Genomic DNA, 11,964 nt, shown 5'->3' with positions numbered 1-11,964 from the left:
TTGAGAACTGTTAGATGGACAGCAGAATAAAATGCATGAATATGTGTTTCAGCTATGTGATTAGCTCTGGCACCAACTGCTCAAAAACTTGAGCAAAAAAGGTTGTGGCCCTCTGCATTAAGCTACTGTCTCTCAAATTAATGTATTTTCAAGTCACAACTACTTTAAAGCATAACATTTGCCATTGGTCTGTCACATCTGTTTCTCCTCAGATCTCAAAAGTTCAGCTGATACGTCAGAGCTTCCAGGTTTTTCCTGATTAGGGTCAAAAACTAAATTAAGCAGTTCACAGATCTCAGTCACTGAAACAAATTTAAATGTTTCTGAAACTAACTTGAGATAATTAATAATCCTCTGTTTTTAAAAATTTTGAATTCTAAAGCTATCAGTATTAATAGAATTTCAAGGACACGGGAAAGATACAAACATCTGGATAAAAAGAGCTTCACATATTTTGTAAACAGAAGCGCCCATCCAAGACAGAAAGCTTTATGAAGGTATACTACAAAAAAACAATGAAGAGCTTTGTGCGCCAAAGATTTATTTAGTGCTATGCAGTTTTACCCATTCAACGTGCCATGTGAGCAGATATTTTAGAAGGGTCAGAGGTGAACAAATCAGGACCTAGAGTCATGGGTCGGTAAGACTCGAAAAGCCTTCGGGTTTTGACTTTCGGTTTTAAAATGCTGTCGGGGGCGGGATGCCAAACATGATTGACTACTTTCTGGAGTTGAACGGGAGGAAGCCGACATTTCCGCGACTGTCTAAAATAGCTTGAAATACTAGGTTCACCAGTGAAAGACCAAATGTGCAAAACACGAGTAGGTTCTGAGCAAAGTTGGGAGAGGAGATTAGAAAGGGTGGCTCTGCCATTAGGAGGTTTGGCTTGTCACCGTTTTCGCTGTTTGCTGGGTGGCACTTTATCTAGTCCCATCTGGAGCCTTCCGGCTCCCCGCCACGCGGTTCAACTTCTCTCCCTCTCCAGCACATGCACGTGGCAACAGCAGATCGGTTTGTCATCTCCCTGACTATGTAGTTGGGGAGCGGGCCTCCAGATCCTGCCCAATCTGGCTACGGCCGAGGGGGCTGCGCTCTACCCCTTTCCCTGATTTGCTAAAGAGGGGGGCAGGAGGGGCAGGCGCCCCCCAAATTCAGGTAGAAGTGTGCTGCAGCGCTTGGCCTCGGTCCCATCCAAGAGGCGGGGCGAGGCCCGGAAGGTTGAGGGGCTGGCGAGTGGAAGGGACCCCTCCGAAACTACAAGCGGCTCCAGCAGGGGCTCAAGGCCCTTCCGCCCCCCAAGCCTCCAGCTGCTGCTCCCCCTTCTCCTCCTCCTCCCTGCCCTCCTCTTTGTTTAGGTTGGAGGCCGGGGTCCGGGCGCGGAGGCCCCGCTGTTCGCGATGCAGCTGCAGCAGGGCCCGGCGGTACATGGCCTCTAAGCGGTCCAGCCTGGCTCTGAGGGCCCGGGGGCTCCCCGGCTCGTCCGCCCCCCGCTCGCTCTCTTTCCTCTTCTTCCGCTCGGCTTCGCCGCCGCCCTGGGCGTCCGGGTCGCCCCCCTCTTCCGGCTGCGGCTGCTTCTGCTCCCCTCCCCCCGGGGCCGCGGCCCGCACGGGCGGCTCCGGCTCCTCGCTGTCCCGCCGCAGCGCCTGGCGGAACAGGCTGCGGTTCTCGCGCTTCAGCCGCCGGTTCTCCAGCCGCAGCCTGCCGTTCTCCTCCCGCAGCCGGGCGTTCTGGCGGTCTCGCTCATCTCGGGCGCGGATCGCCTCCTGGTGGCTCGCGGCCAGATCCGCGAAGCGCTCCTCCAGCATGGGCCGGGCCCCGCCCGCGCGGCCTCTCCAGCCGCCGGCGCGGAGCCGGCCCGAACGGTCCCGCCCGCGGCTCGGGCTGCCGCCGCCGCCACCACCACCACCGCCACGGCCCGGGCCGCTCCAGCCCCCGGAGCTGGCGGCGGAACCACGCATGCGCCACATCGGTCCAGTCCCCGGCCACCCGGCCGGCCCCGACCCCCGGGAGCCCAGTTGCAGCCACGAGAGAGGGGGCGGCGGCGGCGGCAGCAGCAGCGGCGGCAGGTTCTGGCTTTTGTCCAGAGGAGGCCGGGAAGTTGCTCGGTCCAAGGCGGGCCCCGCCTCATGCGGTGCGCGAAAAGCCTGGGCTCCTAAAGCCTTTGGACCGGCCCCCGTCCCATCCCCGAAGGACCTGCTGCCGCCCCTCTACCTCTTCGGGCTAAACCCACGCGCGGTGCAGCGGGGTCATGGCACTGCAGGAAATCACCCCGGCAAGCCGGTTTCTTCTTCCTGTTTCTGGGGACTTCCTTTAAACGGACAAGCCCAGCCAAAAGCGGGACGGACCCGGCCTTCGGCTGCAAGTTAAGGCCTGCAACGACCTCTTTGAACGCTCACTCTGTGCAGAGCAGAATAGAGCCTTGTGGCCCCGAACCCTGCCGTCGAAGACCTTATGGCCTGACGGCAAGCGCGGGCCTGGGAGTCAGAAGGTTCTGGGTTCTAATGCCGACTCTGCCACGTGCCTGTTGTGTGCCCCTAGACAAGTCACTTCACTTCTCTGGGCCTCAGTTACCTCATCTGGAAAATGGGATTGGGACTGGGAGCCCATCTCGATCGGCTGGTATCCACTCTGGTGCTTAGTACAGTGCCTGGCACATAGTAAGCACTTAACAAATACCATCATCATTCCCATTTAGACTGTAAGCTCACCGTGGACAGGGAATGTGACTGTTTATTGTTGTAGTGTACAGTTCTCTGCACAATAAATATGACTGAATGAATCAGTGACCACCACCACCACCACCAAAAAAAAAATGTCCCTTCGGCTTACACCCTGCCTCCACACTCAAAGTTCTTCTTTTGGTTTGTTGATCAAGTTAGGATCCCAGAAATCAGTAGTTCTCCAGTTGATTACTTCAGTATTACCTGATGTAGAAGAGCGCCCACCTGGGAGTCAAAGGACCAAGGTTCTAAACCCGGCTCCTCCACTTGTCTGCTGTGTGACCTTGGGCAAATCAACTAACTTCTCTGTGCATCACCGGCAAAATGGGGATCTAATTATCTGGCATCTACTGCAGTGCTTACTACACCGCCTGACACATGGTAAATGCTTAAATGCTGTTGTTTATTATTGTTACTAAATGAGAAGCAGCGTGGCTTAGTAGAAAGAGCCCAGGCTTGGGAGTCAGAGGACGTGAGTTCTAATCCCTGCTCCGCCACTTGTCTGCTGTGTGACCTTGGGCAAGCCACTTAACTTCTCTGGGCTTCAGTTACCTCATTTGTAAAATGGGGATTAAGACTGTGTGCCCCACGAGGGACAACCTGATTACCTTGTATCTACCCCAGCACTTAAAACAGTGCTTGGCACATAGCGCTTAACAAATACCATCATCAATCATCATCATTACTACTACTGTCAGTATTACTAGTCAGAGAAGAAATTGACCAAACCAAGGTCTAGGAACAAACTGGACCAATGCAGTGTATTTAATGGCTTATTTTAACAACATTTGCATTCGAATTGTATTTATATGCCCAAGAAGGAGAACTCATTAAAATAGAATTACAAAACCTTGGGGCAGGGCTTTTGGGGGTGGTGGTTTCCAGTGGGAACAAGAAGACTAATGAAGCCCCCAGTTCATCATGGGTTCTAATCCTGGCTCTGCTGCTTGTCTGCTGTGTGACCTTGGTCAAGTCACTTAACTTCTCTGTGCCTCACTTATCTGTAAAAATGGGGAATGAGGCTGTGAGCCCCATGTGGGACAGGGACTGTGTCCAACCTGATTACCTTGTATCTACCTGATTACCTTGTACCTGCTTCTAGAGAAGCAGCGTGGCTCAGTGGAAAGAGTACGGGCTTAGGAGTCAGAGGTCGTGGGTTCTAATCCCTCCTCCGCCACTTGTCAGCTGTGGGACTTTGGGCAAGTTACTTAACTTCTCTGTGCCTCAGTTACCTCATCTGTAAAATGGGGATTAAAGACTGTGAGCCCCACATGGCACAACCTGATTACCTTGTAGCTCCTTCAGCACTTAGAACAGTGCTTGACATATGGTAAGCACTTAACAAATACCATCATTATTATTACCCCAGCGCATAGAGCAGCGCTTGGCACATAGTAAGTGCTTAACAAATCCCATTATTATTATTATTATTATTATTATTATTATTATTATTATTATTATCCCCTTTGTCCCTGCTTGGACATGGGCCTAGGGGAGAGGAGCTGCTTGTGCAGATTCCCAAGGTTACTGCTGCATAAAAAAACTGTGAGGGCAAATTTGGGAAGGGCGAGAAGCAACATGGCCTAGTGGCTAGAGCATGGGCCTGGGAGTCAGAGGACCTGGGTTCTAATTCTGGCTCTGTCACTGGAAGGAGAAAAATATCCCAGGCACTGGGGAAGATGATTGCAAATTGTAACATCCTGCTTAAACTGTATGAATTAAAGCAGCCCGTTTTTTTGATCGGTTCTTCATTCTGACCATTCACTGTTAGGTCTGACCCTCACTATTTTAAGCCAACTCTGGCTGATACGAATAGAGTGTTCCCTCTAAATGCTTGACTCTCAGCACTTTATATGCATCGGGAATTGTGGGCATGAAATGGGTCTAACTATTTTGTTGTACTCTCCCAAGCGTGCAGTTATAGTGTTCTGCACATGGTAATCTCTTTATAAACATGATTGATATGAAACTCAGTAACTGCTTTATCAGTGTTGTTATGAGGAAACTGAGGTACAAAGAAGGTAAGCGACTTGTTCATTGCTTCTCTCTCATTACACCTAAACTAGTAATCCCACTTCCACTAACCTCGCTTTCCCAAGTATTTAGTATAGTGTCTAACAGCAAATGCTCATTAACTGATTTATTGATTGATCTGAGTGACCCTAAAACTTTCAGCAGGCAATTGGAGAGAACTGAAGGTGGGGTGGGGTGGGTGAAGGGTGTGGAAGTGTTAGTTCTGGGCCCTCCCCACATCATAGCTGTGCTTGGTGGTGGTGGTAAAGAATGGAATTTCCATGATTACGGACCTTCCCTGCCTCTCCCAGAACTCTGACTCATGTTACAGTGAACAGGGACACCTTTATGTACATTTCAGAAATTTTGAAAGAAACTCAAAATAACTTCCAAATAGTTTGAGGGAATTAATGCTTACAATGTTCTGTATAGCCGGGGGTGTTGAATGCTAAAAACCTTGTAGCTGGTGGGAAGAAACTTTAGACAACGAAACATTAGCATTCAACACCTCTGGTTATACACAGAGGAGAATATAACTTCAGTATTCTGTGGGTGGGGGTGGGAGTGAGGTTGCTAGATTGCCTCCGTTTCCTCATGATAACAAAACAAAGCATTCGCTGGATTTCATATCAATCAATGACATGAGTTTCAGAGCCCCTCCCCCCACACACACCCACGCTGCAGGGAAAGCACCCTGTAAACCAAAGACCCTACCCACATGGTAATTTATTGAAAATGGATTTTGGGAGAGAGCAGCCCATACCCTTAGGTGACCCTGCTACCACAAACCACTTCTCCCCCTGTGACTGGTTCTCCTTACCTCCTAACTGTCCTTCTCCAAGGAGAGGGGAGGCATCAGGGGAGGAAGAAGATGCAAGTTAAAACAAGGCCCTGCCTCCTGCAAGAGGTGCAGAAAAATAATTTACATTTTGAAGAAATGATCAGATGGGTATGGTCCTTGCTTTTAAGGGTGCTTCCTCCACCCACCCTCCCTTCAGTTCTCTTCCAGCTGCCCGGCTGAAAGTCTTAGGGCCACTCTGGTCAGCCAATAAATCAGTGGTATTTAATGAACACTTACAGAACACAGAGCACTGCAGTAAATGCTTCAGAACGTGTGGCGGTTGGGAGTTGTTGGAGAAAGTAACTTAAGACCTTTGTGCCTCAGTTTCCTCATGATCAAGCTTGATAACCTGTAGAAGCCGGAGTTTTATTCTCAAGGGGTTAGCGAGGAAACTGGGGGTGGGCAGTGGGGGCGGGCCTGTGACCTTGGTGTTAGCCTCAATTTATCTCTCTCATTAAACCCACATATTCGAACTGTCACCAGATCCCATCATTTCAACCTTCACGGCATAGCTAAAATCCACCCTTTCCTCTCCACCTAAACTGCTACCACCTTCATCTAAGTATTTACCCTATCCTGCCTTGATTACCACACCAGCCTCCTTGCTGACCTCCCTGCCTCCTGTCTCTCCCCACTCCAGTCCAAACTTCAGTTCTCTGCCGAGATCAGTTTTCTACAAAGATGATCAGTCCCTGTTTCCTGACTCCTCGAGAACCTCCAGTGGTTGCCCATCTGCTTCCGAGCCAACCCGAAACTCTTTACCATAGGGAAACAGCATGATGTAGTGGATAGGGGATGGGCCTGGGAGTCAGAAGGTCATGGGTTCTAATCCCGGCTCTACCACTTGTCTGCTGTGTGACCTTGGGCAAGTCTATTTCTCTGTACCTCAGTTACCTACTCTGTAAAATGGGGAGTGAGACTGTGAGCCCCACATGGGAAAGGGAGTGTGTCCAACCTGACTTGCTTGTATTGACCCAGGTGCTTAGTATGGTGCCTGGCACATAGTAAGCCCTTAACAAAAACTGTAGTTATTATTATAGGCTTTAAAGCACTCGATCGCCTTGCTGCCTCTTACCTTACCTCCCTGATTTTCTACTACAACCCAGCCTGCACACTTCACTCCTCTAATGCCAACTTACTCACTGTACCTCAAACTCGTCTATCTCATTGCCAACCTCTCCCTCAAATCCTGCCTCAAAGCCTTCCCTCTTCGGAGCTGACAGGTGATCACACTCCCTACCTTCAAAGCCTTATTAGAAGCACATCTTCAAGAGGCCTTCCCTGACTAAGCCCTCATTTCCTCTTCTCCAACTCATTTCTGCATTGCCCTTGTACTTGGATTTATTCACCCCTTTATTCACCCCTCCCTCAGCCCTACAACACTTCAATCAATCAATCAATCAATTGTATTTATTGAGTGCTTACTGTGTGCAGAGCACTGTGCTAAGCGCTTGGTAAGTACAAGTTGGCAACATATAGAGACGGTCCCTACCCAACAGTGGGCTCACAGTCGAGAAGGGGGAGACAGAGAACAAAACAAAACATATTAACAAAATAAAATAAATAGAATAGATATGTACAAGCAAAATAGAGTAATAAATACGTACAAACATATATACATATATACAGGTGCTGTGGGGAAGGGAAGGAGGTAAGGCGGGGGATGGAGAGGGGGAGGAGGGGGAGAGGAAGGAGGGAGCTCAGTCTGGGAAGGCCTCCTGGAGGAGGTGAGCTCTCAGTAGGGTCTTGAAGGGAAGGAGAGAGCTAGCTTGGCGGATGTGGGGAGGGAGGGCCTTCCAGGCCAGGGGGTTGACGCGGGCCGGGGGTCGACGGCGGGACAGGCGAGAACGAGGCACGGTGAGGAGATTAGCGGTAGAGGAGCGGAGGGTGCGGGCTGGGCTGTAGAAGGAGAGAAGGGAGGTGAGGTAGGAGGGGGCGAGGTGATGGAGAGCCTTGAAGCCGAGGGTGAGGACAGTAAGCACTCAATAAATACGATTGACTGATTGATCGATTGGTCGGGGTTGCATCATATGATGACTGGAGGCAGGGGAGGAGGAGGCGGCACCGGGTAGGAAAGTAATTCAACCCCTTCGCCTTGAGGTTGGTAGACTTGTTAGAGAGCCCAGACAATGTTGGAGATCAACCACATTATTGTCATAAAAATCACACTCTGGCCTAATGGAAAGAGCACAGGCCTGGGCTTGCCCTGAGACACTGGGCAAGTGATTTAACTTCTCTGTGCCTCAGTTTCCACATCTGTAAAATGCTGATAAGATAGTTGCTCCACAGTCTCTGTACCCGATCTGCTTATGATGTATCAACCCCACTTATTAGTACAGGGCTTGGCACATAGTAACCAGTTAACAAATTCCATGATGCAGTTGCCCAGCCAGGAGTTGATGAGCATTTGAACCAGGGTGATAGCCTAAGGTGTGTTGTGAAAGGGACAGATTCAGAAAAAAACTGTGGAGAAAAACACAGCAGGATTTGGACTGACAATGTGGGAGGTAAAATACAGGAAGGAGTCAGAGAGGACACTGCAGTTGAGATCTGGTACAGTGAAGATTGTGATATTGTCAACCATAGGTTAGCAGTGTGGCCAAGTGGATGGTCCTGGGAGGCAGAGGACTTGGGTTCTAATCCTAACTCCATAGCTTGCCTGCTGTGTGGCCTTGGGCAAGGCATTTAACTTCTCCAGGCCTCAGTTTCTCAACTGCAAAATGGGGATTCAATGCCTGTTCTCTCTCCTACTTAAACTGTGAGCCCCATCTGGGACAATGACTGTATCTAGCCTGACTGACTATGTCTACCTCAAAGTTTAGATCAGCGATTGACACATAAGTGCTTAACAAATACCATAAAGTAATAGTAATACACTTGTATATATCCCAGCGTTTAGAACAGTGCTTGACACATGGTAAGCACTTAACAAATACCATAAAAAAACATAATGGGAGGAGGAGAACTTTCAGAATGAATATCAGTGTAGTAAGTTGACAGTCACAGACCAAGATGCCTCTTCCTAAGGGTATTTTAATCATGTCTCCAGTGAGGGTTCTAACAGATGCTTTCAAGAAGACTTTATGATGTTGGTATATATGGTTCCTGTGGCCATGTACATCTGACTCCTCTATGAAGCTTAGATAGTGAGAGGGAAATTGAATGGATATTTTTAAACCGATTTATATAAAGTGAAAACATAGGTCACCTAAAGACCATCTGCCCAGCAGGGAGGGCATTGAAAGGTAAGATATTTTATCAGTTCTCGTTTGCTGTGCATTTTTAGGGAAGATAAATCAAGATGGACTAGGAAAGAGATTGTCATTTACGGGACACGTTTAAGGGATGCTAACCTTCTATGGCACAGGAAGTGCTCAGCAACATGAGCAGCTTTTGAGAATCCGCTTCTCTGAGGAAGGATAGCACACTGTGGAAGGATAAAATACTACACGTCATGTTTTGGTGGTGTTGGTAGATTTCTGGTAGGCTAGTCTCAACTTCAACACATAGGCACTGTAAATACTATAATGCTCTCTTTGATCCTTTGGTTTTTTGTTATTTATTAAAAAAAATCCTTTCATTAGCATTGTGTGTTGAAGGGTTTTGTGAATTACATCTTGGTCCTTGTGTGAGCTGTTATTCTAAAGCCTGGTTTATTGCCAGAAGGCAGACGTATTGGTTGCTATGAAGAGTACTTACTGATGCTTGACGGCATGAATATCACTTTTTTGAATGATTACTAAAGAATTAGGAGTAGGTACTATTGATTTCATTTATTCTTTTGATATGGGTCTACATATTAAAAGCCATTAAACACCAATGCCATTATTTGACAGTAACATTTAATTCTAGCCTCAAGGAAATTTGTGATAAAAAGTGTTGAATGGTGCCAAACAATGTGACAGAATTCAGGGCTGCCAAATGGGGCTCCGCTATATTTCCTCAGCGGTCCTTCATTCATTCATTCATTCAATCGTATTTATTGAGCACTTACTGTGTGCAGACCACTGTACTAAGCGCTTGGGAAGTACAAGTTGGCAACATATACAGACGGTCCCTACCCAACAGCGGGCTCACAGTCTAGAAGGGGGAGACAGACAACAAAACAAAACATATTAACAAAATAAAATAAATAGAATAGTAAATATGTACAAGTAAAATAGAGTAATAAATCTGTACAAACATATATACAGGTGCTGTGGGGAGGGGAAGGAGGTAGGGTGGGGCGAGGGGGAGAGGAAGGAGGGGGCTCAGTCTGAGAAGGCCTCTTGGATGAGGTGAGCTCTCAGTAGGGCTTTGAAGGGAGGAAGAGAGCTAGCTTGGTGGATGTGCAGAGGGAGGACATTCCAGGCCAGGGGGAGGACATGGGCTGGGGATCAACGGCGGGACAGGCGAGAACGAGGCACAGTGAGGAGTTAGCGGCAGAGGAGCAGAGGGTGTGGGCTGGGCTGTAGAAGGAAAGAAGGGTCCTTCCCATCTGACTCTCTACCACTTGTTTCAAACCCATACCATCCGGGTTTTTCCTTATTCATACATCTCTAGTTGCCCTGCTCTTTCCACCCCAACTTCTCCCAAGCAAACAACCTGCCTCTAATTTACGTTCAACCCCCATTTGCTGGACAAAGTACAAAATTTGCCCAGGAGCTGTCTCTACTGAAAAGTACTCTCAGATATTGCCGGTTCATAAGGAATGGTCACTCATCCAGCTTTCAGCTTGGTCTCCTGTTCAGGGCTCATACGGCACCAGGGCGCCTTCATGTCTGATATTTTTATTTTTAAACACCCTGCCTTCCTGCTACCAAATGTTGTGGCTTAGAAATGGCATACATGTGGGGCCTGAAAGTTTCCACAGAGAAAATCTTTCCCTGTGTGTTCTCATAATGTCGTTATGAGATTGGCAAAGAAGTGTCTGGATTGCTTTAGTGCGGCCAGTGGCCACCCTAGTTACATCAATTGTTAGATCAATCGATTGATCAGTGGTATTTATTGAGTTCTTATTGTATGCTGAGCAGTGTACTAAGTGCTTGGGAGAGTACAGTATAACAGAGTTGGTAGATATGTTCCCTGTCCACAAGGAGCTTACAGTCTAGAGGGACTAGCTGTCCTTAATCTATGAAGCAAAGACAGACTGCAAGGCTGGAAACTCCTTGAGCGCAAGGATTGGGTCTTCTAAACCTTTTTTATCCTCCCTGGCATTTAGTCCAGTGTTCTGCACACAGCAGGCACCCACATGCTATCAATTGATAGTTAGCTATTACAGTTCTTGCCTACCACTGCCAGGGCTCAAAAGAAATTATGGAAGCAAGAATTTACAGTTTGAGGATACACCAGTTTTCCTTAAAATAGTGTAAGCCCTTCCCTTCCGTAAGTAGACAAATATCCCAACAGTTGTCCCAGCTGAAGCAAATGTGACATTGGACAATGCTGAGAAAAGCAGATAGGCACAGATTGCACCCCTCACCCTGTCTCAAAATGTGTGTTCTCCTCCCTCCAACCCCTTGTTCTTGCCGTTCTCCTACCAGAACCTCCCATCTTTTTCAGATTGGCCAGACCCAAGCTCTCCCCATCCGTAAAGCCCTCCAAAAAGTAATCCCACCTCCTCCAAAAAGCCTTTCATGATCAACTCAACAGCCACCCTTACCATTTCATTATTTTATTCCTATCCTCAGCACTTGTGTACATATGTACAGTTGTAACTATTTATATGTACACTGCTATTTATTCAGCTGTTTCATTCTTATATGTTTCTACTGCTTCCTGCTTTAGCTTTGCTCTTCCTCCTGCTTTTACTACTTATACATATTTTATGTCTGTCTCCCCCATTGAGTTGTAAATTTCTTGAGGGTAGTAAACACACATCTTTCTACTCATTATTATATGCTATCATATGATATATATATATATATATGTGTATATATATATATACACATATCATATATACACATATATATTATATTATGAGAAGCAGCATGACCTAGTGGATAGAACACGGGCCTGGGAGTAAGAAGGACCTGGGTTCTAATTCAGACTCTGCCACTTGTCCACTGTGTGACCTTGGGCAAATCACTTCAGTTCTCTGTACCTCAGTTACCTCATCTGTAAAATGGGGATTGAGACTGTGAGCCCCATGTGGGACATGGGCTGAGTTCAACCTGATTAGCTTGCATCTACCCTACTGCTTAGTACAGTGTCCAGCCCATAGTATGCGCTTAAGAAATACCATTCAAAAATTGTTAAGCGCTTACTATATGTTGAGCACTGTTCTAAGCACTGATGCAAGTGAATCAGGTTGGTTACAGTCCTTATCCCACCTGGAGCTCACAGACTAAGTCTACTGTCTCAAGAGCTTAGCCTAGCCCAGCACTGCAGGGAGAGGAGAAAATCAACAGA

At 47.7% G+C, this 11,964-nt stretch overlaps 1 protein-coding gene across 1 annotated transcript; it reads right to left on the bottom strand.

Annotated features, from left to right (window-relative positions):
• Nucleotides 1–528: 528 nt before the first annotated feature.
• TUSC1 (tumor suppressor candidate 1) lies at nucleotides 529–2,265 on the bottom strand. Its single transcript, XM_038770083.1, has one exon. It carries the CDS (start codon nucleotides 1,965–1,967, stop codon nucleotides 1,278–1,280), a length of 690 nt encoding a protein of 229 aa, XP_038626011.1. The 5' UTR covers nucleotides 1,968–2,265; the 3' UTR covers nucleotides 529–1,277.
• Between the last annotated feature and the right edge of the window lie 9,699 nt (nucleotides 2,266–11,964).

The sequence above is a fragment of the Tachyglossus aculeatus genome, chromosome X4 (genome assembly GCF_015852505.1).
Source record: "Tachyglossus aculeatus isolate mTacAcu1 chromosome X4, mTacAcu1.pri, whole genome shotgun sequence".
Lineage (NCBI taxonomy): Eukaryota > Metazoa > Chordata > Mammalia > Monotremata > Tachyglossidae > Tachyglossus > Tachyglossus aculeatus.
The sequence above is the reverse complement of the archived record's forward strand: the minus strand, read 5'-3'. Positions and strand labels throughout refer to the sequence as shown.